The sequence below is a fragment of the Vombatus ursinus genome, unplaced genomic scaffold (genome assembly GCF_900497805.2).
Source record: "Vombatus ursinus unplaced genomic scaffold, bare-nosed wombat genome assembly UNPS02009835.1, whole genome shotgun sequence".
Taxonomy (NCBI): domain Eukaryota; kingdom Metazoa; phylum Chordata; class Mammalia; order Diprotodontia; family Vombatidae; genus Vombatus; species Vombatus ursinus.
This window is the reverse complement of record NW_020949613.1, coordinates 16,945,502-16,971,873: the sequence shown is the minus strand read 5'-3', so window position 1 is coordinate 16,971,873 and position 26,372 is coordinate 16,945,502. Positions and strand designations below refer to the sequence as shown.

The window sequence follows — 26,372 nt, the reverse complement described above, 5'->3', positions numbered from 1 at the left end:
TTACTTGCTTCTCAAAATCTTTCTTGAATTCTTCCATGGCCTGGGACCAATTCATATTTTTCTTGGAGGCTTTGGATGTAGGAGCTTTGACTTTGTTGTCTTCTTCTGGTTGTATGTTTTGATCTTTGTTACCAAAGAAAGATTCTATGGTCTGATTCTTTTTGCGTTGCTTGCTCATGATCCCAGCCAATTACCTGAGTTATAAACTCTTTGTTAAGGTAGGAGTCTGCTTTCAGTGTGGAGAATGTACTGTCCCACACTTTGGGGGTTTTGTGCAGCTATTTTCAGAGATACTTCTAGGGACTTGTACATTTTCAGTTCTTCCAGGTTGCTGTGATCAAGGGCAAGGTGTTTACTCCTTTCCTGGCTTGTGCTCTGGTCTATGAGTGACCACAAGTACTCTTTTCTGTCTTGAAACTGTGAGGAGGATTTCCTCTCCACCACCACTACAAGCTCCACCATGCCAGCACTCCTCATCGACCCAGGACTGCCACCCAGAACTGTGACTCATATCCATACATGGGCAAAGCAAGAGAATCCTGCACCAGCAGAGATTCCTGCCATCCCCCTCTGATCAGCTACTCAATTCCCCCTCAGTCTGTGGGCCTGAAGCTCTGAAGGCAGCCGCTGCCCTGGGGTCATGCTTTGGGAAATGGGGTTGGGAACCTGTGCTTCTCTCTCACCACTGCAGAAACAGACTTTTCCTACTGAGCTTCTAAGTTGTCTTTAACTTTCATGGGTTGAGAAGTCTGGAATCTGCCACAGCTGCCCATGATCCAGTCCCTCTGAGTCCTGCTCCAGATTCGATGAGGCCTGCGCACCCACACAGAACTGCAATCCTCTCCCAGCCCAGTGTGATATACCTTTCTGATCAACCATCCACGTTGTCTTGGGCTGGAAATTTGTTTCACTCTGTCTTTTTGTGGGTTCTGCTGCTTTAGAATTTGTTTAGAGTCATTTTTTATGGTATTTGCAGGGGTTTGGGGCAGAGCTCAAGCAAGTCACTGCTTTTACTCCGCCATCTTGGCTCCCCATGTAATACTTTAATAACAAAAATATTTACATGAAATATTGTAATGGTGCTCATGGTAGTCTTAAAGCAATTATTTGTGCTTTATCCTATTTATAAAAATTGCTAAATTATATGATTGTAATAGCATATGATAAAAAAAGATCTTGAGAAATTTATTTCCAGTGGTCAATACCAAATAGAACACTTAGATAGCTCTTTTCCATTATTTTATTCTCTTTCCTAAATTAATCTTATGTCTAATCTCTGACTTCTTCAGTATTATCCAGCTCTCTCAGCAAAATCACCTCTTTTTCATTTCTTCTTGGTTTCTCTTTAAGATATTAAGAGGCAATGTGCTGTAGTGGAGAGAGGTTTGTACTTGGAGTTAGGAAGATCTGAATTGAAATTCTGCCTCTGATACTCACAAAGTGTATGACCTTATCTTCCCTGACCTTAGTATCAGTATTTGTGAAATGGGGAGGGGTTTGGAATGGATGGCCTCTGAGATCCTTTTCCAGTCTAGATCCGGGCCTATTGCATAAAGGAAAGTACTTATTGGCATAGAGTAACAAGAATAATAATTCATCATTAAAATTTAAAGATGGGGAGTAAGAAGTAAGTCACTCTCACTCTCCCTTATTGACCTCTAAAAACCCAGAAAATATCTCCCCAGGAAAGCCCTGGAATAGCTGAGCCAGCAGAAAGATGAGGTGCAGCAGTCTTTTAGCCTGGGTAGCTTGGGGGATTAACAGGGAAGGTCCCTTTCACTCTGGTAGAAGGGGAGCAGTACAGGATGCTACATGTCCCAGCAAACCAGTAGCAAGCCCCACCTCAGCAAACCAGCAGGAGATCCTGAGCCCCAGGGTGATGGAGCAGGCAAATGCCAACACCAGGATCCCCCCCATCCCCACTCTGGGTGTCTTGGCACAGGCAGGGGAATGAGTAGACTCCAGCTTAGAAAATCACCATGTGTGCCAGTGGGAAGGAATCCTCCAGCAGCCAAATCTCCCCATGCTTCAGCACAACTCCAGGCAGGCAGGACTCCTCCAGCAGACAAACCTTCCATTGCTTCAGTATAGCCCAGGTGAGCAAGCATCCTCCAGAGTCCAGTCATCCTCCCAATTAAGAACTTCAGTGTTGCTGACCCCACCTCAGCACCAGGTAAGCAGCCAGACCCCTAAAACCTCCAGGTGCCAGCACCTGAGACCCCAGCACACAAAGCCAGTGACCAGGTCCTTGCCCCCAACACAAGAAGCTTGGGTCAATGACCCCTCTGTTCCAACAGGAGAGCTCAAATTTAAAAGCCAAGAAATAGGCAAGCACATAAGCAAAAAGCAGAAATGGACAATGACCATAGATTCTTTCTATGGGGACAAGGAAGATCAAAACATAAATTCAGAAGAGGACAAAGTTATCACTGTACCCACATCTGAAATCAAAAAGGGGAATATGAACTGGCCTTAAGCCTAAAACGCCTTCTTGGAAAAGCTCAAGAAGGATTATAAAAGTCAAATAAGAGAAGTAGAAGAAAAATTGGGAAAAGAAATGAGAGGTATGCAAGAGAGAGTCAATAGCTTGAAAAATGAAGGACCAAAATTGACCATAGAAAAGAAGTCCTTGAAAAATACTATTGGCCAAATAAAAAAAAAAAAAAGTATGCTGAAGAAAACAGCTCCTTAAGAAGTAGAATTGAACAAATGGAAAAGGAGGCACAAAAACTCACTGAAAAGAAGAAATCCTTAAAAAGTAAAATAGGCCAAATGGAAAAGGAGGTACAAAATCTAATAGAAAGAAATGATTTGTGAAAAATTAGAACTGGGCAAATGGAAGCTAATGACTCTGTGAGACATCAAGAATCAGTCAAACAAAATAAATATGATGAAAAGAAATAGAAGAAAATGTAAAATATCTCATTGGAAAAACAACTGACCTGGAAAATAGATCCAGGAGAGATAATTTAAGAATTATTGATCTACCTGAAAGCCATAATTGAAAAAAAAAAGAACCTGGATAGCATCTTTCAAGAAACCATCAAAGAAAACTTCCAGGAGGTCCTAGAACCAGACGGTAAAATAATCATCAAAGAATTCACTGAATACCTCCTAAAAGAGATCCCAAATTGAAAATATCAAAGAATATTGTAGCCAAATTCCAGAATTAACAGGTCAAGGAGAAAATATTGCAATTAGCCAGAAAGAAACTATTTAAATATCATGGAACCATAGTCAGGATTACACAGACTTGCAGCTTCTACATTCAAAGTTTGGAGGGCATGGACTATCATATTCTGTAAGGCAAAGGAGCTTGGATTACAAGCAAGGATCAACTACCCAGCAAAATTGAGGATAATCTTTTTTGTGGGGGGGGGGCATGGCTATTCAATGAAATAGGGGACTTCCAAGCCTTCCTGATGAAAAGACCACAGCTCAACAGAAATTTGATCTTGAAATACAAGACTCAAAAGAAGCATAAACAGGCAAACAGAAAAGAAAAAAACCCACCATGTTATTCAATAGAGGCAAACTGTTTACATCCCTACATGGGATGATGATACTTGTAACTTTGAGAATTGTACCTTAGTTACATGTAAAAGGGATATACATAGACAGAGGGTGTGGGTATAAGTTGACTTTGAAATGATAAAAAATCAAATTAAGTGGTGAAAAGGGATTGTACTGGGAGAAGAGGAAAGGAGGAGGCAGAAAGGGTAAATCACATCATGAAGAGGCAAAAAGGCCTATTACAATAGAAGGAAAGAAGGGAGGGAGATGAGCATTGTTTGAACCTTACTCTCATCAGATTTGACTGAAAGAGGGAATAAAATACTCAGATATAGAAATCTAATTTACCTTATAGGAAGTATGAGTGGAAAGGGAAAGAAAAGAGAGGGGGCTGATAGAAGGGAGGGCAGATTGAAGGAGGTGGTGGTCAAAAGCAAAACTCTAGTGAAGAAGGAAAGGGAGAAAGGGGAGAGAAAAGCATAAGCGGGTTTGGGGAATAGGATGGAAAGAAAGACACAGATAGTAAACATAACTATGAATGCGAATGGGATGAACTCTCCCATAAAATGGAAGCAGATAAGAGTGGATTAAAAGCCAGAATCTTACAATATGCTGTTTACAAGAAACACATTTGAAGCAGAGGGATACACATAAAGTAAAGGTAAAAGGCTGGAGTAGAATATATTATGCTTCAGCTGAAGTGAAAAAAAAAAGGAAAAAAGAAAAGCAGGCGTAGCAATTTTGATCTCAGACAAAGCAAAAGCAAAAATTGACCTAATTAAAAGGGATAAGGAAGGAAACTACATCCTGCTAAAAGGTACCATAGATAATGAAGTGATATCATTACTAAACATATATACACCAAGTGGTATAGCATCCAAATTCTTAGAGGAGAAGTTAAGGGAGTTACAGGAAGAAATAGACAACAAAACTATACTACTGGGGGACCTCAAACCTCCCTCTCAGAACTAGATACATCTAATCACAAAATAAACAAGAAAGAAATTAAGGAGGTGAATAGAATTTTAGAAAAGTTAGATAGGGTAGATCTCTGGAGAAAATTGAATGGGGATAGAAAGAAATATACCTTTTTCCCAGTAGTACATGACACCTGCACAAAAACTGACCATGTACTAGGACACAAAAACTTCAGAATCCAATGCAGAAAGGCAGAAATATTAAACGCATCCTTTTCAGATCATGATGCAATAAAAATTACATATAATAAAGGGTCATGGAAAGATCGACTAAAAAGTAATCGGAAACTAAATAATCTAATCCTAAAGAATGAGTGGGTCAAACAACAAATCATAGAAAGAATCAATAACTTCATCCAAGAGAATGACAATAATGAGACAATAAACCAAAACTTATGGGGTGCAGCAAAAGTGGTTCTTAGGGGAAGTTTTATATCTCTAAATGCTGACATGAATAAAAGAGAGAAAAAGGAGATCAATGAATTGGGCATGCAACTAAAAAAAGCTATAAAAAGAAAAAAATAAAAATCTCCAATTAAATACCAAATTAGAAATTCTGAAAATCAAAGGAAAGATTAATAAAATTGAAATTAAGAAAACTATTGAACTAATAAATAAAAGTAAGACCTGTTTTTATAAAAAAAAAAACCCACAATAAAATAGATACACTTTGGTTAATTTGATTTAAAAAAAAGAAAGAAAACCAAATTACCAGTATCAAAAATGAAAAGGGTGAATTCACCACCAATGAAGAAAAAAGTAAAACAATAATTAAGAGCTATTTTGCCCAACTGTATGCCAATACATTTGATAATCTTAGTGAAATAGATGAATATTTACAAAAAATATAAATATAAATTAACAGACAAAGAAATAAAATACTTAACACCATTTTGAGAAAAAGAAATTGAATAAGTCATCAATGAACTCCCTAAGAAAAAATCTCCAGGGCCAAATGGATTTACAAGTGAATATGTAGAATGTTTAATGAATAATTAATTCCAATACTATGCAAACTATTTGGGAAAATAGGCAAAGGAGTCCTACCAAATTCTTTTTATGATGCAAATATGGTTGCTGATACCTAAACCAGGAAGGGCAAAAACAGAGAAATGAACAGGCAGTTTTCAGATGAAGAAATTAAAGCTATCTATACTCATATGAAAAAATGCTGTAAATCACTATTTATTAGAGAAATGCAAATCAAAATAACTCTGAAGTACCAAATCACACCTATCAGATCGGCTAACATGACAAAACAGAAAGATAGGTGCTGGAGAAGATGTGGGAAAATTGGAACACTAATGCATTGTTGGTGGAGTTGTGAACTTATCCAACCATTCTTGACAGCAATTTGGAACTACGCTCATAGCACTAGAAAATTGTGCATACCCTTTGACCCAGCAGTACCATTTGTAGGTCTATATCCCAAAGAGATCATACAAATGGGAAAAGAACCCACATGTATAAAATATTTATAGCAGTTCTTTTTGTGGTGGCAAAATTAAGAGGTTATTCATCAATTGGGGAATGGCTGACAAAGCTGTAGTATATGAATGTAATGTAATACTATTGTGCTATAAGAAATGATAAGCAGGTGGACTTCAGAAAAACCTGGAAAGACTTACATGAACTGATGCTGATTGAAGTGAGCAGAACCAGGAAAACATTGTACACAGTAACAGCAGCATTGTCTGATGACTAACCTTGATAGACTTAATTTTTCTCAGCAATACAAAAATCTAAGACAACTCCAAAAGACTCATGATGGAAAATGCCATGTATGTCCGGAGAGAGAACTATTGGAGTCTGAATGCAGAGTGAAGCATACTATTTGCTCTCACTCTTTTTTAAATTTTGTTTTGTTTCTTCTTTTTTGTGGTTCTTTCCATTGGTTCTAATTCTTCTTCACAAGAAATCTAATGTGAAAATATTTTAATATAAATGTATATGTAGAGCCTATATCAGATTGCATGCTGTCTTGGGCAGTGGGGAGGGGAGTAAGAGGGAGAAAATTGAGAACTCAAAATCTTATGGAAGTGAATGTTGAAAACTGAAAATAAATAAATTTATTTAAAAAAAAAGATTTAAAGATGGTCCAACAATCCAGACAGGTATACAGTACAACTATCCTTTTCCCTTTATACGGGCAAGGAAACTTAGGCTTGAAATGATTATATGACTCACCCAGTGTTACAGAACTGTAACAGTTGTAGTAGTTGAAGCCAGAATTTGAACATAAACTCTCCCTTTCTAAATTAAACAACAACAACAACAACAAAAACTTAAATCATTCATATAATTTATTGTGCATTTATTGTATATACCTTGTATACAAGGTATAAACAAACAAACATGAGTCAAAATTCTTCCAAATTGCAAGTTATTAATATAAACAGGAATCAAGTTAAAAACATTCAGAAAACAGCCAATATCTTAGCAAATGATATTGAATTAAATCCCACCAGGTAAGCAGACTCAGTTGCCTCCAGTTAATGTAGCTTATGGGTCAACAGTGCCTTGTTCAATAGTTATTTGATGACAGTGTTGATTAGCCTGGTGGGATTTGTAGTATTACCATGCACTAGCTATATTACATGCAGATTGGCCATACTAAAATCTATTTTTTTTAAAGATTTTAGTATTCAGTTTTTTTTGTCATTAATGTTGGTATAGACACAGCTGAAGAGGATTTAGAATTCTATTGTGCGACAAGGTGAGAAAGAGTAGTGAATATGCTGAATGTCATTGTAGTCAAATCTATCATTCATCAAGCAATAGCCCCTATAGTGGAAGTACTGCAATATGCTACTGATAGGCAGAATGACTGAAAAAAATTATTGCCCTAGCATCTCCAGGGATCCTTCATTTGTTAAATATAAAAAAAGTCGACCAAGTTTGTCTGCCTTTTTTTCTGCTTTCTTTCTTTGCTTTCTTTCATTCCCCTCTAACTCTGCTTCCTCCTTTCTTTTGTACAAGAAGATCCTCTCCACTCTCCTACGCCATATGCACACACACTTCATAAAGCTGATGTGAGTCTTCAGGGAACAAAGATATGTTTCTATATTGCATCTACATTTTCTATTTCTATTAAGAAGATTAATAGCTACATGAGAAATTATAGAGAATGTAAAATCCCCAAAAGCAGAGATTATTTTACTTTTTGTCTTTGTATAAACAGCACAATGCCTGACACAAACTAGGTACTTACTTAATAAATACATGTTGATTGGTTGATTGATAGCTCAAACAATAAACAATAAGGTAATCAATGCTTCACCTGTAGGTCAGCCTCAAACCTGGCCTGAATCAGAAGCAAGCACATAGCACTACTATCTGACATCTGTTCATAGACCATATGTGAAAATAATTGGTCTCCATGTAATTCTTCAAAATCAAGTGTGTTTATCACAAAACCCAACTACCACAATTGGTGATAATTTGCATTTTTCTTGGTAGTGATAAAATGGGAAAGCCTAAGATAAATACATTTTAATATTCCCATAATTCTGTGGACAATCCCAATAAGACATGTAAGTGGGATAAACCACTTTCTGGAAAATCCCTCTTTGGAAACCTTATAACACTACATAAATATAAGTTGTTGCTATATAGAGACTGATATAGCAGTATAATATAACTTTCAGAGACTTTCTTCTATCTTTAATTTACAGGAGTCAGCTTGATTTTAAATTATGGGGCATTTCCTGAAGAAATGCCTATTATAATGTGTGATGTCTCAATCACAAAAGGAAGAGAAATATTCTTTAATGGGAAAGGTCTATATGGAATCGAGAGTGAATTCATTTGGAATTCAAGAGTCAAGAAGAGAATATTGAAAAACCTCCAACAGAGAGGTAGAGAGGAGGAGGATGAAGAAATGAAGAAAGAAGGAAGAGGAGGAGGAAGAGGAAAGAATAGAAAGGAGAAAGAGACAAAGGAGAAACAGGAGAAGGAGGAAGAAGAGTAAGACAGTGACTTCTTGTGCCTGATAGAAATTGTTCAATAAAGGAAACCACCTGTTAAGAGGCAAGAATCAGAAAGAAATGTAAGTATTTTCAAGCTTAATGTCATAGATGCCAGAATTCTGTGGTGGCTTAGGGGTGAGAGGACAAGGGAAGGATAATTGAAATATCATAACAGAACATCAAATACTGGGTATATTTGCATAAGAAGTTTAAATGGTTATCAGATAGCACTCATCTGGAAGAAAAATACTTTGACATAGGATCTTAGCTCTAAAGCTTGAAGAGGCAATCCTCTCATTTTACATGTTAGGAAACAGAGGCCTAGGGAGGTTAAATAGCTTGCCCAAAGTAACAAAAGCAGTAAGGGTGAGAGGCAGGATTTGCATTGAGGTCCTTAGATTCCACAGTCATTGTTCCTTCCACTGAACCAACTAACTCTAATATTTAATACCTGTATGACCACAGGGGAAGGTAATACCTTAATACCTGTATGATCTTAATCTCTCTGATCCTCAGATTCCTTATCTGCAAATCAAAAGGTATGAACTAAATGAATTCTAAGATGCTTTCTAGTTTTAAACATATGATTCCATGAATACTGAATTCTCTTCCAACCCAGATCTTACCAAAAATCCTCTTTTCTCTAATGATGTCTGATTAGCTTTCTTAAGTGGCCTGTCATCACTATTTAATAATTTTATCGCAATGAGAAGCTCCATTTAATGTAAAGAAAGAAGCTAATGTAAGCTCTGCCTGTGCAAATCCATTGGGTAAGAAACCTAGAAACCTGCTCCAGCTAAAAATTTCTTTGGTGATTGTTAAGTAAATGTCAACAGTTGATGAATATTCAAGTGATGATGCATAAAAATCAGAATGCTTCATACACTTGACTACTTAGAGCAATTACTTTAATCCTTCCATGATTCTGTGATCTCATCGGTGTGGGTACTACTAATGATAATAAAAATGATGATGATGGTGGCTAATATTTGTATAGCAGTTTACGGTTTAGCAAACACTTTACCTATAATATCTCATTGCATACAACAACCCTGTGAAGGAAATATTATGATTATTCCCTTTTTACAGATGAGGAAACTGAGGCTTAGAATGGTAAAGTGACTTGTCCAGGCTGATACCACTAAGGAAGTGTCTGAGACATTATTTGACTTAACTCCAAGTCCCTCACTTCACCCACTGCACCACCTAGCTACCTAGACTTATAATGTGGATCCAAACTCATCCATGCCTGCTTCTCTACATGACTTTTGTCCATGTCCTCCTATAAATCTTCCAAAGGGTTTCATCCAAGTGCTGAGAGTATTCCTCTAGATATTTTTATTTCTTAGTTTCCATTCTGCAAATTTCCCCCTTCCACACTGCCCCAGTCCCACTCCAAATCATCCTCTACTTAGTTGCCAAATTGATTTTTCTAAAAATAGATCACCATCCCATATGCCCCGCTCAGTAAATTCCAGTTACCATTCAGATGAAAGACAAAGTCCTCTGTTTGGCATTTAAAACCTTCACAACCTGGCCCCTTCCTATTTTCCCAGTCTTTTTACACCTTATTTTCCTCTATGCATTCTAGAATCCAGCTGAATTGTCCTATTTGCTATTCCTTACAAAAGACATCCATTTCTCTAACTTTGTACTGGCTATATTCTGGGCCTAGAATACTTTTCATCTTCAATTCTATCTCTTAGTTTACCTAGCTGGCTTCCTATAAGACTCAGCTCAAGCCCTGCCTTCTGTGGGAGGCCTTTCTGGGTTTTCTCCAGTTGCTTGTCCATTCCCCTGTATGGTTGTCTTCCATCTACTCTGTATGTATCTTGTATGTGCCTAGGTATTTACATGTTGTCTCTCAGATTGGAATGTGAACTCCTTGAGGTCAAGGACAATTTTTGCCCTTTCTTTGTATTCCTAGTACTTAGCATAGTGTCTGACACATAGCAAGTACTTAATAAATGCTTATTAACTAACTCAAAGTTTTATTGATTTTTTTGTTTGTTTTGACATCACAGTCATTTCTGGATATACGATTGTTTTAAGAATGGTCAAATAAATTATGTGCCTCACACATCCCTGTCCATTTTCCCTGGTAAGAAAGAAAATAATTTAAGCTAAGCCAATTAACAGAGAAACTTGATCTATTTCATAGGCAACACTCCATAGGTAGAGATTCTCTTCTGTCTAAGAAAAGGGATAAGGTACATTTCCTCATCTCCTCTTCTGGTCTGAGATTGGTTGATAAAATTGCATTGTTTGTTTTCATTTTAGCGTTCTTTCTATTTACTTCATTATAGTCAATGTATATATTGTTTTCCTGGTATACCATTTTCTGCTTACTTCAGTTCATATAAGTCTGTTGTTTTTTTTTTTTGTTTTTTTTTTCCATCTAATCTACTATACTGATTTTTTCTTACAATGTATTAATAGTACATATTTAGATGTAAATTGTTAATACATTTCCAAGTGATGGAGCCTACTTTGTTTCTAGATTTTGTTTTATTTATCTTTTATTTTGCTACCAAAGAAAGGACTTATGAACATTTTAGTTTATATGGCACATTTATTTCTTCCTTGAACTCCTTGGGGTATACACAGATTATTGGGATCTCTAGGTAAAAGAGTATGAATAATTCTGCATATTTTTTCATAATTACCAATTGTTTTCCAGAATGATTGGACCAATTAACACCACCACCAATAAATGTATTAGTGTGCCAATCTTCTCTCAGTCCTTCAAACATAAACTATCTTAGGCATCTTTAACATTGTTGTTGATAGTTTACAATTTTTTTTTTAAACTGTTCACACACCTTGATCATTAATGACCCTTGTTCTTATGTAATGACTTTAATTGCTTATGTATCTTAGCTATCAGGCCTTTATTCAGAGATATTTAATAGAGGGAGGCAGCATAGTGAATTGGATAAGTACGTGGTCTCAGATGTCAGTGTAAGTCCCTCTTCTGACATATACTAGCCACAGTACTTAGCACTCCCAGGAACCTCATTGCAATGAATAGAAGTTGCTAAGCAGATACTTATCTACATTGATAGAGGGAGTTCCTCACTAAAAGATCTGAAACCAACATAAACACAAGTTCAGACAAATTTTGACACAGTTTTATTTTCCTATTGATAGTTTCACTGTTGATCATAGCTGTGTTGATTTTGCTCTTGCAAAAATCTTTTCATTTTTATGCAAATAAAATTGTCTATTTCTTCTTTATCATCTCTTCTTTCCTCTTTTTACGAATTTTCCCTTTAACCATAGTTGTGAAATTTTTCTCCTTCCTTTCTCTACTAACTCTCTAACTTATTTTTTGGTTGGAGTCTTAAATATTTAGGCCACTGATCCACTAGGAATGCATTGTAAGATGATGGTCTAAAATTATTTTTAACTAAGCTGCTTTTCAGTTTTCCTACCTGTTCTTACTGAAAAAGAATCCTTTCCCAAGCATTTTATGTTCTTGAATTTATCAAACAACGGGTTAATGAATTAGATTGCTTCTAATTCTTGCTTACTTAGTCACACTAACCTGGTTTTCTATTTTTAAAAAGTGCTAAATAGTTTTAATAATTGCTGCTTTTAAAAATAATTGGAGATCCACTAGATCTCTCTACATTGCATGCATGCCCATGACACATATAGAATATCTACCCATTATCTATTTCCCTAAATAATTATCTTTTTTTTTCAGTTATACAGCTCTCTTATGATACTGTTTATGCCATTTCTCTGGTTTATTTATTCATTTTCAATGTGTTGCAAACTGTTTTTACTTACCATGTGTCTCTCATTCCTTTGGATGACACTCAACTTTAATCTTTTAGAGACTGTCATATTCATGACTTGCAGAAATTCAAAATCATCAGACTATTGTTTTAAAAGATATTACTTTTTTTTAAATAGAGAAGCTTGGGATCATTAAAGGTACTATGTGATTACCCAAAGGCAATCCAGCCCATTCTCTCCTTCCTGTTCAATCCTGGAGACAACTCATTATCCATGTGCAGTGTTTTATGTGTTTTGCATCCAACTGCATACAATATTTCGGACAATAAACATTCTTCATCTACTTTGTTGTTCCTGTATATAAATAATCTACCAAATTACTTTGATTGATTATGAATTTCATCTAAGAATATTTGCAATATTCTGGAGCTTGTCCCAATCAGCACAATATTATCCATAAATAGGAGCAAAAAATACATTGCCATATGTGTGATACATACATGCATGCATATGTATATGTACATACATATTTTCAAGATTTACATACACATATTATAGTATGTGTGTGTTATGTATGGGCTGTACGTGTCTCTGTCTGTTGGTGTAGACGATATCCCTCAATGTCTCCAAATTTTCAACACCAGCTTGGACTTTTCTATATACTTGGTCTAGTTAGGCTGCCTTTCTCATTTTAGAGAAGTACTTTGTAAAGATCACTGAATTGTAGTCAAGAATTTTCCAGATTTTTCAAGCATATTCAGATGCTTAATTTACCCTACAAGAAGTAATGATTATGATCTTCTATATGATGTTATGGGACACTACCAAAATGAGTGAAAAAACATCCTCTTTATTTTTATACACTATGATATACAACCTATTAAGATTCACTAACCAATGAGGAAACTTATTTCAAGAGATTTTAACTTACTTTCTATAGCTGAGGGATAGTAGAAGGGTGTGTTGGAGCCAGTTCTAACAAGCTTGAGAAAGTCATTCTCAAATTTTCAGTGTGAGCATTTGCACCACAGAAATTGTCAATCAGCATGAATGAGTGCTTGATTTACTGGGTTTTTTTTTGGACTGTCTAGATTTAAGAAAGTATTAATAATGTGGATTAATTTTAATATATCCCCTGCCCCCTTCCTAGCCTATTTGTTAAAATTTTACCAACACACTGCATTGCTCTATTCCTATTCCTTGAGATCAGTAGGAGTGCAAGAGAAAGCTCAGGGAATGAAATCATCACCAGATTGGAGGGGTAATCAGTATAGAATAATATATTACTAAAAAAATTATATTATTATAATATGATGTATTGTGTTATAATAATGAGTATTTATAGTGCTTTAAGGTTTAAAAAGTACTTTATCTCCATTATCTCATTTTAGCCTCAAAACAACCCTGGACACACACACACACACACACACACACACACACACACACACATACTTTGAGTATTTATTTTGGAGCTTGTTGTTTCAATCTTTCAAATGATATTTATGAATAGCAAGAAAGATGGTACTATTCTAGGTCTACTCAAACGGTGGGGAAAATCACTCTTAGGAAACAATAAAGAGGGATTTCTCTCTCTCTCTCTCTCTCTCACACACACACACACACACACACACACACACACAAACACATACACACACACACCCCTTTGTTCCTTTAAGGCTGTCAGTGAATTTATGCAGTGTTGTAATTAATCCTGTTCATTTTAGGATATTTTGTGAGCCTTTTGTCCTATAGGGGCATGTCTTTAAAGTTTTTTTTTTTAAGTCATTCAGATTTAACGTAAATTGACAAGATCAACTAATGAAAGAATAAAGAGATTGGAACCTAAATATAGGTTTAAGGATTAAGTCTCATTTCTCTCAACATTAAGAGATCTTCCAGGGTCAGGATTCAAAAAGTGGGTGTATTCCTCAAATAATTTTACTCTTTTACTTAATACCTCCCATTAGCACAGTTATTTCTATTGTATTGATTCCTTAAAAAAATTTGCTCATAATTTCCCACTATAAATGATACACATAACTTTTAAGCTAATGCAATTACATACTATTTTAAGCAACAACTCCTACAGCCCATCTGTAAGGTATACTATAGTTTTTCACAATTTCAGAAAGCTTCACTTAAGATGTAATTATATTAATGATACCTTTCCTCCCCTCTAATTCCTATCTGTTACCTATTTTGGGGCAGTGAAAACAGCAAGGGAACTGGAGAAAGGGCACCTGAGTTTGATTCTGTCACTAAGTACTTAAATGACCTTAATCAAGACACTTGACCTTGATTTCCTTATAGGCAAAATACAAGAAATGAACTAAAAGACCTTTAAGCTGCCATCCAGCTCTAAATTTATAATTCTGTTTCTGTGAGCCTGGGGTATCAGAAAATACTTTCTGTAGTAGGTAACGCCTGAGATGAGCCTTTGAGAAAGGCACAAATTCTAAAAAGCAGGGCTTGGATAACAACATAAACATACCCCTTTTAAAAATTATTAGTTATTTTCTATTACTAAAGTTCACCTATTAGATAATGACATTAACTAGTTCATAGAGAGTTTAGTAGTTTCCAGAGATTACAGGGATATATACCATTGAATTACTTGCAACAAACAATGATTTTGATATGGTCTCATTTTGCTACAGCAATGGACATGTGTATTTGACAGTAGCCTGACCTAGTGATAAGATGAAATGGGATAAAGATGGTTTCCCCAACTTTAACTAGGTTTCTGTCAATTGAGTACTAGATTTCATATCATACATACATTTCATTGCGCTCTTTTGATGTGTTTTTAATTCTATGGCAGAACTACTAAGGATCATAATTCAATAACTTTTAGAAGTACTGAATTGACTATAGGTATGGAAAAGTCAAGCATTCAGATCATTCAAGCCTAGAATGATACAGAATCAGTCACATAATACTCAAAGGAAGGTATAGTCAAAAGTTAAAAGCAGTGCCAAGAACTAACAAGTTATTGCTTCCAATAGCCTAATTAAAGCTCAGAATATAAGCAGACCGTCAGAGGGATTAAGAAGCTATGGGGGTTGTTATTGATTCTTTTAGAGTGAGGCATTGGCTTGTTCAAATTGAAAGAACAGTGAGATTAGTTAAAAAAAAACACATGTTAACTAGTGATATGAAGGGAAAATATTGTCACGGACAAGGCAGTTCAAAGACAGGAGTACTAATAAGTAAATAAAGGTAATTTTTACTTATAAAACTCTTTAAAAATACAATTCCAGGCTATACTAAAGTTGTTAGAAGAAGCTAGACAAGCCTATAAGATATGGGTATTTTTATTAGGTTATAAAATATTCATTAAAAGTGTTTGTTTTTTTTTTTCTTTTAAAGGAGAGCAAATAGTATGCTTCCATCTGCATTCAGACTCCGTAGTTCTCTCTCTTGAAGTACATAGCATTTTCCATCATGAGTCTTTTGGAGTTGTTTTAGATCTTCCATTGCTGAGAGGAGCTAAGTCTATCAAAGTCAGTCATCACACAATGTGGCTGTTGCTGTGTACAACATTTTCCTGGTCCTGTTCACTTCTCTCAGGATCAGTTCATATGAGTCTTTCCAGGTTGTTCTCAAGTCTGCCTGCTCATCATTTCTTATAGCACAATAGTATTTGATTACATTCATGTATCACAACTTGTTCAGCCATTCCCCAATTGATGGGCACCCCCTCAATCTCCAATACTTTTCCACCACAAAAAGAGCTGCTATAAGTATTTTTGTACATTTTTCCTTTTTTCCCATTTTTATGATCTCTTTGGGATACAGCCTTAGAAATGCTATTGATGGGTCAAAGGGTATGCACAGTTTTATAGCTCTTTGGGCATAATTTCAAATTACTCTTAAGAATGGTTGGATCAGTTCACAACTCCACCAACAATGCATTAGTGTTCCAATTTTCCCACATCTACTCCAACATTTATCATTTTCCTGTTTTGTCATGTTAGCCAATCTGATAGATGTGATGTGGTACCTCAGACTTGTTTTGATTTGCATTTCTCTAATCAATAGTAATTTAGGACATTTTTTCATATGAGTATAGATAGCTTTAATTTCTTCATCTGAAAACTGCCTGTTCATGTCCTTTGACCATTTATTGATTGGGCAATGACTTGTATTCTTATAAATTTGACTCAGTTCTCTATATATTTTAGAAATGAGATCCTTACCAGAGACACTGGTTGTAAAAATTCTTTCCCAATTTTCTGCTTCCCTACTAATCTTGGTTGCATTGGCTTTGTTTGTGCAAAAACTTTTCAATTTAATGTAATCAAAATTATCCATTTTGAATTTCATAATGTTCTCTATATCTTGTTTGGTCATAAAGTCTTTCCTTCTCCATAAATCTGACAGGTAAACTATTCCTTGCTCTTCTAGTTTGCTTATACTATCAACCTTTATATCTAAATCATATACCCATTTTAACTTTATCTTGGTGAATAGTGTAAGATATTGGTCTTTGCCTGGTTTCTGCCATACTATTTTCCAGGTTTTCCCAGCAGATTTTGTTAAATAGTGATTTCTTATCCCAGAAGCTAGAGTCTTTGGATTTATCAAATAGTAGACCGGTACACTGATTGTTGTGTCTTGTGTACCTAACCTATTCCACTGATCCACCACTGTATTTCTTAGCCAGTACCAACTAGTTTTGATGATTGCTGCTTTATAAATACAATTTAAGATTTGGTACAGCTAGACCACCTTCCCTTGATTTTCTTTTCATTAGTTCCCTTGATATTCTGGATCTTTAGTTCTTCCAGATGAATTTTGTTATTGTTTTGTCTAGCTCTATAAAATATTTCTGGTAGTTTGATTGGTATGGCACTGAACAAGGAAATTAATTTAGGTAGAATAGTCATTTTTATTATATTAGCTTGGCCTACCCATGAACAACTGATATTTTTCAAATAATTTAGATCAAAAGTGTTTTGTAATTATGTTCATATAGTTCCTGAGTTTGTTTTGGCAGGTAGCCTTCCAAATATTTTATAATGTCTACAGTAACTTTAAAAGGAATTTCTCTTTCTATCTCTTGCTTTGTTAGTAATATGTAGAAATGCTGATGATTTGCGTGGGTTTATATTATGCCCTGCAACTTTGCTAAATTTGTTTAATATTTCAAGTAATGTTTTACTTGATTCTCTAGGATTCTCTAAGTATACCATCATATCATCTGCAAAGAGTGATAGCTTTATTTCATCCTTACCTATTCTAATTCATTCAATTTCTTTGTCTTCTCTAATTGCTACAGCTAACATTTTTAGTACAATATTGAATAACAGTGGTGATAATGGACATCCTTGTTTCACCCTTGATCTTATTGGAAATGCTTCTAGTTTATCCCTATTGCATATAATCCTTGCTGATGGTTTTTGATGGATTCTACCCATCATTTTAAGGAAGAGTCCATTTATTCCTATGCTCTCTAGTGTTTTTAATAGGAATGGGTGCTGTATTTTGTCAAATGCTTTTTCTGCGTGTATTGAGATAATCATATGGTTTCTGTTAGTTTGGTTGTTGATATTATCAATTATGCTGAGAATTTTCCTAATATTGAACCAGCCCTGCATTCCTGGTATAAATCCTACCTGGTCACAGTGTATCATCCTTAAGATAAGTTGCTCTAATCTCTTTGCTAATATTTTATTTAAAATTTTTGCATCTATATTCATCAGGGGAATTGCTCTATAATTTTCCTTTCTCTGTTTTGGCTCTTCCCAGTTTAGGTATCAGCAGCATATTTGTATCATAAAAAGAATTTTGTAGAACTTCTTCATCTATTTTTCCAAATAGTTTATATAGTATTGGAATTAGTTGTTCTTTAAATGTTTAATAGAATTCACCTATAAATCCATCTGGCCCTGACAATTTTTTTTTTCTTGGGGAGTTCATTGATGGCTTGTTCAATTCTTTTTTCTGAAATGAGTTTAAGTATTTTATTTCCTCTTTTGTTAATCTATTCAATTTATATTTTTGTAAATATTCATCCATTTCACCAAGACTGTTAAATTTATTGGCATATGGTTAGGTAAAATTACTCGTAATTATTGTTTTGATTTACTCTTCATTGGTGGTGAATTTACCCTTTTCATTTTTGATGGTGATAATTTGGTTTTCTTCTTTCTTTTTTTTAAATCAAATTAACCAAAGTTTTATCTATTTTATTGTTTTTTTTCACAAAACAGTTTTACTTATTATTTCAATATTTTTCTTAATTTCAATTTTATTAATCTCTCCTTTGATTTTCAGAATTTCTAATTTAGTATTTAATTAGGAATTTTTTAATTTGTTCTTTTTATAACTTCTTTTTAGTTGCATGCCTAATTCATTGATCTCTTCTTTCTCTATTTCATTCATGTAAGCATTTAGAGATATAAAACTTCCCCTAAGCCCTACGTCTGATAGGTTTTGATGTGTTGACTTATTATTGTCATCTTCTTGGATGAAGTTATTGATTGTTTCTATGATTTGTCATTTGACTAACTCATTCTTTAGAATTAGATTATTTAGTTTCCAATTAATTTTTAGTCTATCTTTTTTTTTTTTTTTAGGCAATTGGGGTTAAGTTTTGCTTTTGCTTTGTCTGAGATCAGGATTGCTATCCCTGCTTTTTTTTTTTTTACTTCAGCTGAGGCATAATATAATCTGCTCCAGTCTTTTACCTTTACTCTGTGTGTATTTCTCTGCTTCTAATGTGTTTCTTATAAATAACATATTGTAGGATTATGGTTCTTAATCCACTCTGCTATCTGCTTGTGTTTTATGGGAGATTTCATCCCATTCATATTCACAGTTATGATTACTATCTGTGTCTTTCTTTCCATCCTATTCCCCCACCCTCTTTATGCTTTTTTCTTTCCTTTTTCTCTTTCAAGAATTTTGCATTTGACTATCACCTCCCTCAGTCAGTCCTCCCTTCTATTCATTCCCTCCCTTTTCTTTCCCTTTACCCTTTCTACTTCTTCCCTCCCTTCTACTCACCTCTACCTTTTCTTTCCCCTTTCCCCTCCTACTTCCCGTAGGGTAAGTTATATTTCTATACCTAACTCATTATGTTATTCCCTCTTTGAACCGAATCTGATGAGAGTAAGGTTCAAACAATGCTCATCTCCCTCCCTTCTTTCCGTTGACTGTAATAGGTCTTTTTGCTCTTCTTGAATACTAGAATAAGCAATTTAAATTTTGTTCCATAACTAATGGAGGTCCACTGAAGGTTTTCAAGCAGGAATATCACCACAGTTTTATATTGTGATGATTACTTGGGCAATGGGGTGAAATATGCTTTGGATAGATGAGGGATAGACTGAGGAAGACCAGTGAGGGAACTACTGAGATACTCTAGATAAACAGAAGGAAACAAAACAAAAATGTCATTTACATACATATTAGAAGGTAAAAATATGGCACAAACAGTCTTTTTGAATGGCCTGGATATTGGGCCTTTGAGTCTCTGAATTGACAGACCTCTGGATAGTAATCACCTTGACAACATCCTATTTTAATGATTTAGAAGAGAAGCAACAAAGACATAAATTTGGGTAGTGTCAGCAGGAGTAGAAGTTATTGAATGGATTTTGTAGAGCAAGTATTGAGGAGACTTGAGAGATGATTGAATATGAGGATAAGGGAAAAGGGAGAATCAAATACTGCACTAAGGTTATTGGTCTGGGTTTCACTATAGAGAAATTAGAGGAAGAAGGACTGGGGATCAAGATGAGAAATTCAGTTTTGAATTTATTGAATTTCAGCTATTAGCTCCTAGGTGGAGATATTGAGCCAAAAATTGAAAACATAAGGATAGAACTTCAGTGAGAAGTAAAAGTGTGGAGAAAAAGATTGGAGAATTATTTCTAGAGAGGTCATAATTAAAGTAATGGAAGTAGATGAGTTATTTGAAGATTTCCATCATGAAAGACACTAGCAAATTAATAAATCATCCACCTTATAGTTTAATTCTGAAAGCTGTCTCCTCATATGTTAATTGCAATTGACAAATGGAACTCTTTAAATTTTACTGAATGCTGAATTTCATTCTATAAAGCCAAGTTCAACCTACATTTCTCTCACTCAACTCTAACCAAGTAATGAGTCTTTACTTAAATAACTAGCTTTCAGAATGAAAGTATAAACGCACATTAGTCAAGATTTGGTCTTTAGTCATGTTTTACATGTACATGCATATGACAGCAAGAAAGTAAAAAAAAATACAAACGAAGTATAATCAACCTTAAACAATTTTAACTAAAATGCCTTGTTGTCAATGTTCAAAATCAAGGTTGGGCCACTTTCTAATTCTGCCTTTCTTCCCACAATGCTCAGGAGAAGGAAGCTCATACTGATATACAGCCATCCCAGGTAAGGATGCTGACTTCTGCTCATAAAATGTCAAGCATAATTTAATTGTCCTCAAAATATTCATGCATCACACTCTATGAATAATTCAATGGTGTGTGGGAAAAGAGAGGCTATCTTTGGAACATTTGGCCTATGTAATCTTTCATGAGTAATTAATTTTCTTAGTAATCTGGTGCAGTAACACTGCAGGTTAGTCATTTGCACATGTCTTAGTCTTAAACTGCAATGAGAAATTTGATATCTGAAAGATGCACCTCTATCATCATTTCCGTGCTAGTGAACGATTAAAGAATTTAAAGTATCATGAAATTGCCCAGAGTGGCTGGAAGCAACAGCGTCTCATTTTCTACTGAAAAAAATATTTTATCAGCCAAAATATGTGATTTTTCTCTTCTTTGAAGTTGAACTGAATTTTAAAAAATCCTTTTCATTATGTTAGATGGGAAATTCTTTCATTTAAATAGCAGAATAAACAACAAAAACCCTAGGAACAAAGAGATTTAGCATGGATTTAAAAAAAAAACAAACCCAAATATTGTGTCATAGTATTTTTTTTCTCAAAGGCATTTTTCATCAGAGGCATTTTTCTGATTTGATTCCACTGCAGAAGGTTAAATTCTCACACACAGATCATTAGCGAAGAATAAACAGAGCAAGTACTAAAGCTGGCTTTGCACCTACTGAATGCTGCAAGTGTCTGTATTCATTTGATATGCATCTTGCAAAGCTTGGCTGTTCCCAGAAGGCCACTCCATGAAGACTGAGAGAGCAGCGTCTGCTAGTGGTGCCTGCAAGTCACAAAGAACAGAGAAAAATCTTTATAACAGAGATGCTGGAAAGAATCAAAATAAATGCAATGCAGGCAAGAGGTAGTTTTTTTTTCTTTTTAAAATCTTACGTATCAACTTACATAACTATTTTGCTTTTCCCTAATGCACACTCCTTACATTGAAAGCATCCTAATGGTTTTAGCAAAATTTTCTGGGTCATGTAATTAGCTCATAGGTTTTAGTTTAAAATAAATCAATTCATGAAGCCCATTAAGTATGCTATTTGCTATTTCTGGTTAGCTATTAGACAATCATATTCCCAGGTAAGGAAGAAAGGCAAAAGAAAGGAGGATGTTATAAACAGGAAGAAGAGTTTTCTTATTCTTATCATTGATGGTGATTTGAAGTGATTTTTTTTTCCTACTGTACCTGTGGCATTCAGAGGACATCGGTTGAATGCCATTTCTCCTGCTGGAGTCCTTTTCCACACCATCGACATTAGATTATCCTCTGGGCATATTTCATAAGGTGCTGTGATTTAAAACAGAGGAAGCTAAATACTGAGACAAAATACTTTTTCTTTTCTTAAGTGACAATAATTAATCCTTATATACAACTTCTGTGACTGTAGAAATCATTCATACTCTTTCTTTTTTCTTAATTCTACCATTTTTGAGAGATATCTTTGTTTAAAAATAATTCTGCTGCCTGGATTTCATTTCATAACATATTGCCGATACACGTCAATGTCTTTGCAGCCACGAATGAACATTTTACTACTTTAGATATAAATGATTTTTCTCTGGCTGTGAAAAATGGACTTGTAGGCACATAACCAAACAGAAATGATTACAATGTTTTTAAGGTTTTGATGGATTACTTAATGTAAGGACTCCTGATTAATTGATAACCATTTTTAGATCATGTACAGAAATAGCAACCATAAAAAGTCCTTGAGAAACACAGTGCATTTTATATTCTTGTTTTGTTTAAATTAATTAGAAAGATGTGATATTTTATTATGTAAAATATGGTATTCTGTTTTATAATGTATAGGATTATTTGATCTATCATTATTAATGAATTTGAGGCAAAGTTATTTCACATTCCTACAGTAACAGTTTCATATTGTTAATTTTGTTAATGGTGAGCCAAAAATTAAAAAAAAACTATGAGAGAAATAATTTCATCCATGGAGACCTTCTATGACATCTTTTGATATGATATGTATTTAAATTTTTTACTTTCTGAAATTGTTAGATTGTAACTCAATTAACATTTGGAGACCATAAAACCTTGGAATAAATGTTAATTGAAACAAGCACAGAATAGCAAAAATAATTTTGATTTTACATGCACAAAGGGTATAATATTGCTTCCTTTCTCAATGGTTAGCATAAGGGCTTGAGGGAGGAAGAGAATTTGCACTTGAAAATTTTTAAAAATGAATGCTAAAATATTTTTGAGAGAGAAAGAGAAAGAGAGAGATGAGATAGCTATCATTTGTACTTGGATAAGCCTTCTGCTTCTACAATTGGGATGGCTGGTGTCTTGGATATAGTTTGGAAAAAGGAGTCCAGCCATGTTTCAGTCACTCAAAGAGATACTCAATTGAAGAATAATATCTAATGCTTACATAACACTTTGGATTTTGCAAAATACTTAACAGAGTGAATGAGTTCATATGTTATTGGAAGAATTGAAACATATCAGTTTTGATATTCTTACTATCAATGAAAGCAGATGTGGAGTTAACTCTCCATTTTCTAGATGTAGCTCTGCAGTAATTACCAGCACATGTGCTTACTTTCTCATTTCTATAAAATCTTTATAAAAATGTTCTAGGCAAAAGCAGCTGGCACTGGTTCTAGAGTCAGGAAGACCTAAGTTCAAATCCAGCCTCAGACAATTACTAGCTGTGAGGCTCTGGACATGTCACATAACCTCTGTTTGCCTCAGTTTCTTCATCTATAGAATTGAGATAATATTACCTTCCTCACAGCATTTTTGAGCAAATGAAAAGAGATGACATTTATGAAGTGCTTAGCACTTGATATAGGGTTGGGGAACCTCTAGCTTTGAGTCCACATGTGGCCTTCTAGATCCTTGGGTGTAGCTTTTGACTGAGTCCAAGTTTTACAGAACAAATACTTTTATTAAGGGAATTTGTTCTGTGAAGTTTGGATTCAGTCAAAGGGCCACACTTGAGGACCTAGAGGGCCATATGTGGCCCCACTCCTGGGTATATAGTAGGTGTTAACATGAATTTTAGCTATTATTATATATAAAGGACAGGATATCCTTGATGAAAAGATGAGAAAGTATATTAAGCAATAGACCACATCTTCTCAGTCCTGTAAGGAACAGAAAAGTGAAGAAAATGCAAGATTCTATCGATTAAAAAAACAGCAAAATACACCCTTAAAATACTCTGTGATATTCTACTACAAATTAAATCTCCAATGTGTAGGTTAAGATTATATAACATTTCCTATCAGATATAAACATTGTGTTCAATGAGCCTCTGATTACCAATATCTGCATCTCACAGAATCAAAAAAAAATCTCAGAAACAGAATGGACCTAAGAGGCCAACTAGTCATAGAATCATAGACTTAGACCTAGAAGGTATACCAGAAATCATCTATTTCAACCCCTTCATTTTCCAAACGAGGAAATGGATGTTGAAGAGGGTTAAGTTACTAGCTGAGGAAACAAAGGCACTAAATAGCTGAGTCAGAAATTGAGCTTAGTTCTATTGATTCTAAATACGGGACTCTTACCATTGGACCACGTTGCCTTCAACAAAAATCTAAACAATGTATCTGACAAATGAAAATTAAAACTTTGCTTATAGATATTCAGTAAAGGGTAAACCACAACCTCTGAAAGCAGCCTACTCCATTTTTATGTAGTTCTAATTCTTAGGAAGTTTTATGTTTTTTTTTAACCTCTAAATTAAATTTACCCCTTTTTATCTTTTATCTTTTTATTTTTAACTTTCTGCCCTGCAGGCCCCATGAAAATAATTCTAATCTCTATTGCACATGACAATGTCAAATACTCAAAAACAACTATAATTTTTAAATGATAGCCTAGACTAATGTCATTTTTAATGATCTGTTGTTAATATAATAAGTTATCCAAGATAGAAAAATAACAAAGATTAAGCAATAGAGAAAAGATGACTGTCCTGTGTTGCGATTTTAGTCCAAGGATTATGGCATCCAATAACGTCAAATTACATGTGGTAGGATAACATTAGCCTGTATCTAACAAGCTGCCCTTCAATGTTGGCTTAAAAGTAAGGGCCAGGGGGCTGAAGCTTTGAGAGTTCTCTCAAAGTGAATTTCAGCACTTGAGCAGTCTGAAAGAACAATTCACATTAATAATTATCCCCATGGCAACAGATATAAACAATGAGCAAAAGTCAGCAAATATGGGCACCCAGACTGATGCCTGATGAACTGTCTGTGATTCTTCCTCACTGATGACCATAAAATTTGGTTGATTTAATTAAGAAGAGTAGACAGGAATGTCTAATTGTTTTTTTCTTATTAAGAAATGGACATTGAATCAGATATTTATTAATCCAACAGATGGTCTCTCTCGTGGGGTATCCTGGAGTTATGATTTATTATTCCACTTTTCAGTGTGTATGTGAGGTGACATGACAAAAACTTGTGGACAATATAAAATGAATTTCATCAATACTATATCTGCCTACTAATTGCTCTTATCATTGAATTCTTTACCTGTGTCTGTGTTTATAACTGACTTCACTATTTTCACACATGAATGGTCAGAATTCTTTTGAAGAAAGGCCAGAGCAATAAGGTGCAATAAAAAGATAATGGGAACTGGTGTTAGAAGATGCCTGGGTTACCAACTCCAAGTACTCTTTGTGAGACCATGGTTGTTTTTCAGTGGTGTCTAACTGTTCTTAACCCTATTTGGGGCTTTCTCATCAAAGATACTTAGTGGTTTGCCATTTCCTTCTCCAGGTTGCTTTACAGATGAGGAAACTGAGGCAAACAGAGTGAAATGATTTGCCTAGGTTCATATAGTAAGTATCTGAGTCTAGATTTGAACTTAGGAAGATGAGTCTTCCTGACTCCAAGCCCAGGGGTAGACACATAAATAAATAAGGCACTATGCTGTCTCCAAGGGGTTTATAATATCTCTCTCTCTCTCTCTCTCCCCCATATAAAATAATGCACTACCCTGTACCTCAGAGTTTATATTTCTATTAAAAAATTAAGAACACCTATTCGCACACTCATTGAGAATCAGACATATAATTCACTGAACCAACTGCAGAAATTTGAAAAAAAAGCAAGTAGAAATAAAAAAAATAAGACTTTCCAAACTTTTTGTTAAAAATTTCTAGAACCAGGGCAGCTAGGTGACACAGTGGATAGAGCACTGGCCCTGGAGTCAAGAGGACCTGAGTTCAAATCCAGCCTCAGACATTTGACACTTACTAGCTGTGTGACCCTGGGCAAGTCACTTAACCCCATTGCCTAGCAAAAAAAGACAAAAAAACTTCCTAGAACTCTCAACAGTGAAGTAGGGCTGGGAGGTGAGGCAGAAATTTCTTTCCTATTAACTCCTTTGTTTATTGTATCATCTTAAGTATTTTACATTTATTCATTTCACTTCAAGATACATTAAGTAAAAAAAAAATTTAAAAAAAGAGACATTAAGTGCTCACTATGTGCAAGCACTATACTAGACTCTGAACATATAAAGACAAAATGTTCACAGTTAAAGACTACAGAAAATGTGCATTGGGGAATGCAACATGTACATAGATGTGCATATAAGATAATTTGAAGAGAGCGAAAGCATTTAAGATTGGGAAGGATGGACAAGGAAGACCTCTCAGAGGCATTCACACATGATCTGAATCTTGAAAGAAGAAAAGAAGACTAAGAAGCAGAGGTCAAGAGTAGGACATGTATTTCAGGCACGGGGTGTTGCTTGTCAAAATATTTGGAAGAAAGAGATGTGGA

General features: G+C 34.8%; 1 protein-coding gene across 1 annotated transcript in view; it reads right to left on the bottom strand.

Annotated features, from left to right (window-relative positions):
- Nucleotides 1-26,372, bottom strand: part of ADGRB3 (adhesion G protein-coupled receptor B3) — a 902,542-nt gene that overhangs the window by 490,157 nt on the left and 386,013 nt on the right. The window contains exons 7-8 of the mRNA XM_027852945.1: nt 21,787-21,888; nt 21,269-21,375 (exon numbers count right to left, since the gene is read on the bottom strand). Coding sequence (XP_027708746.1) covers nt 21,269-21,375; nt 21,787-21,888 — 209 coding nt within the window. The remainder of the gene's footprint in view (nt 1-21,268; nt 21,376-21,786; nt 21,889-26,372) is intronic.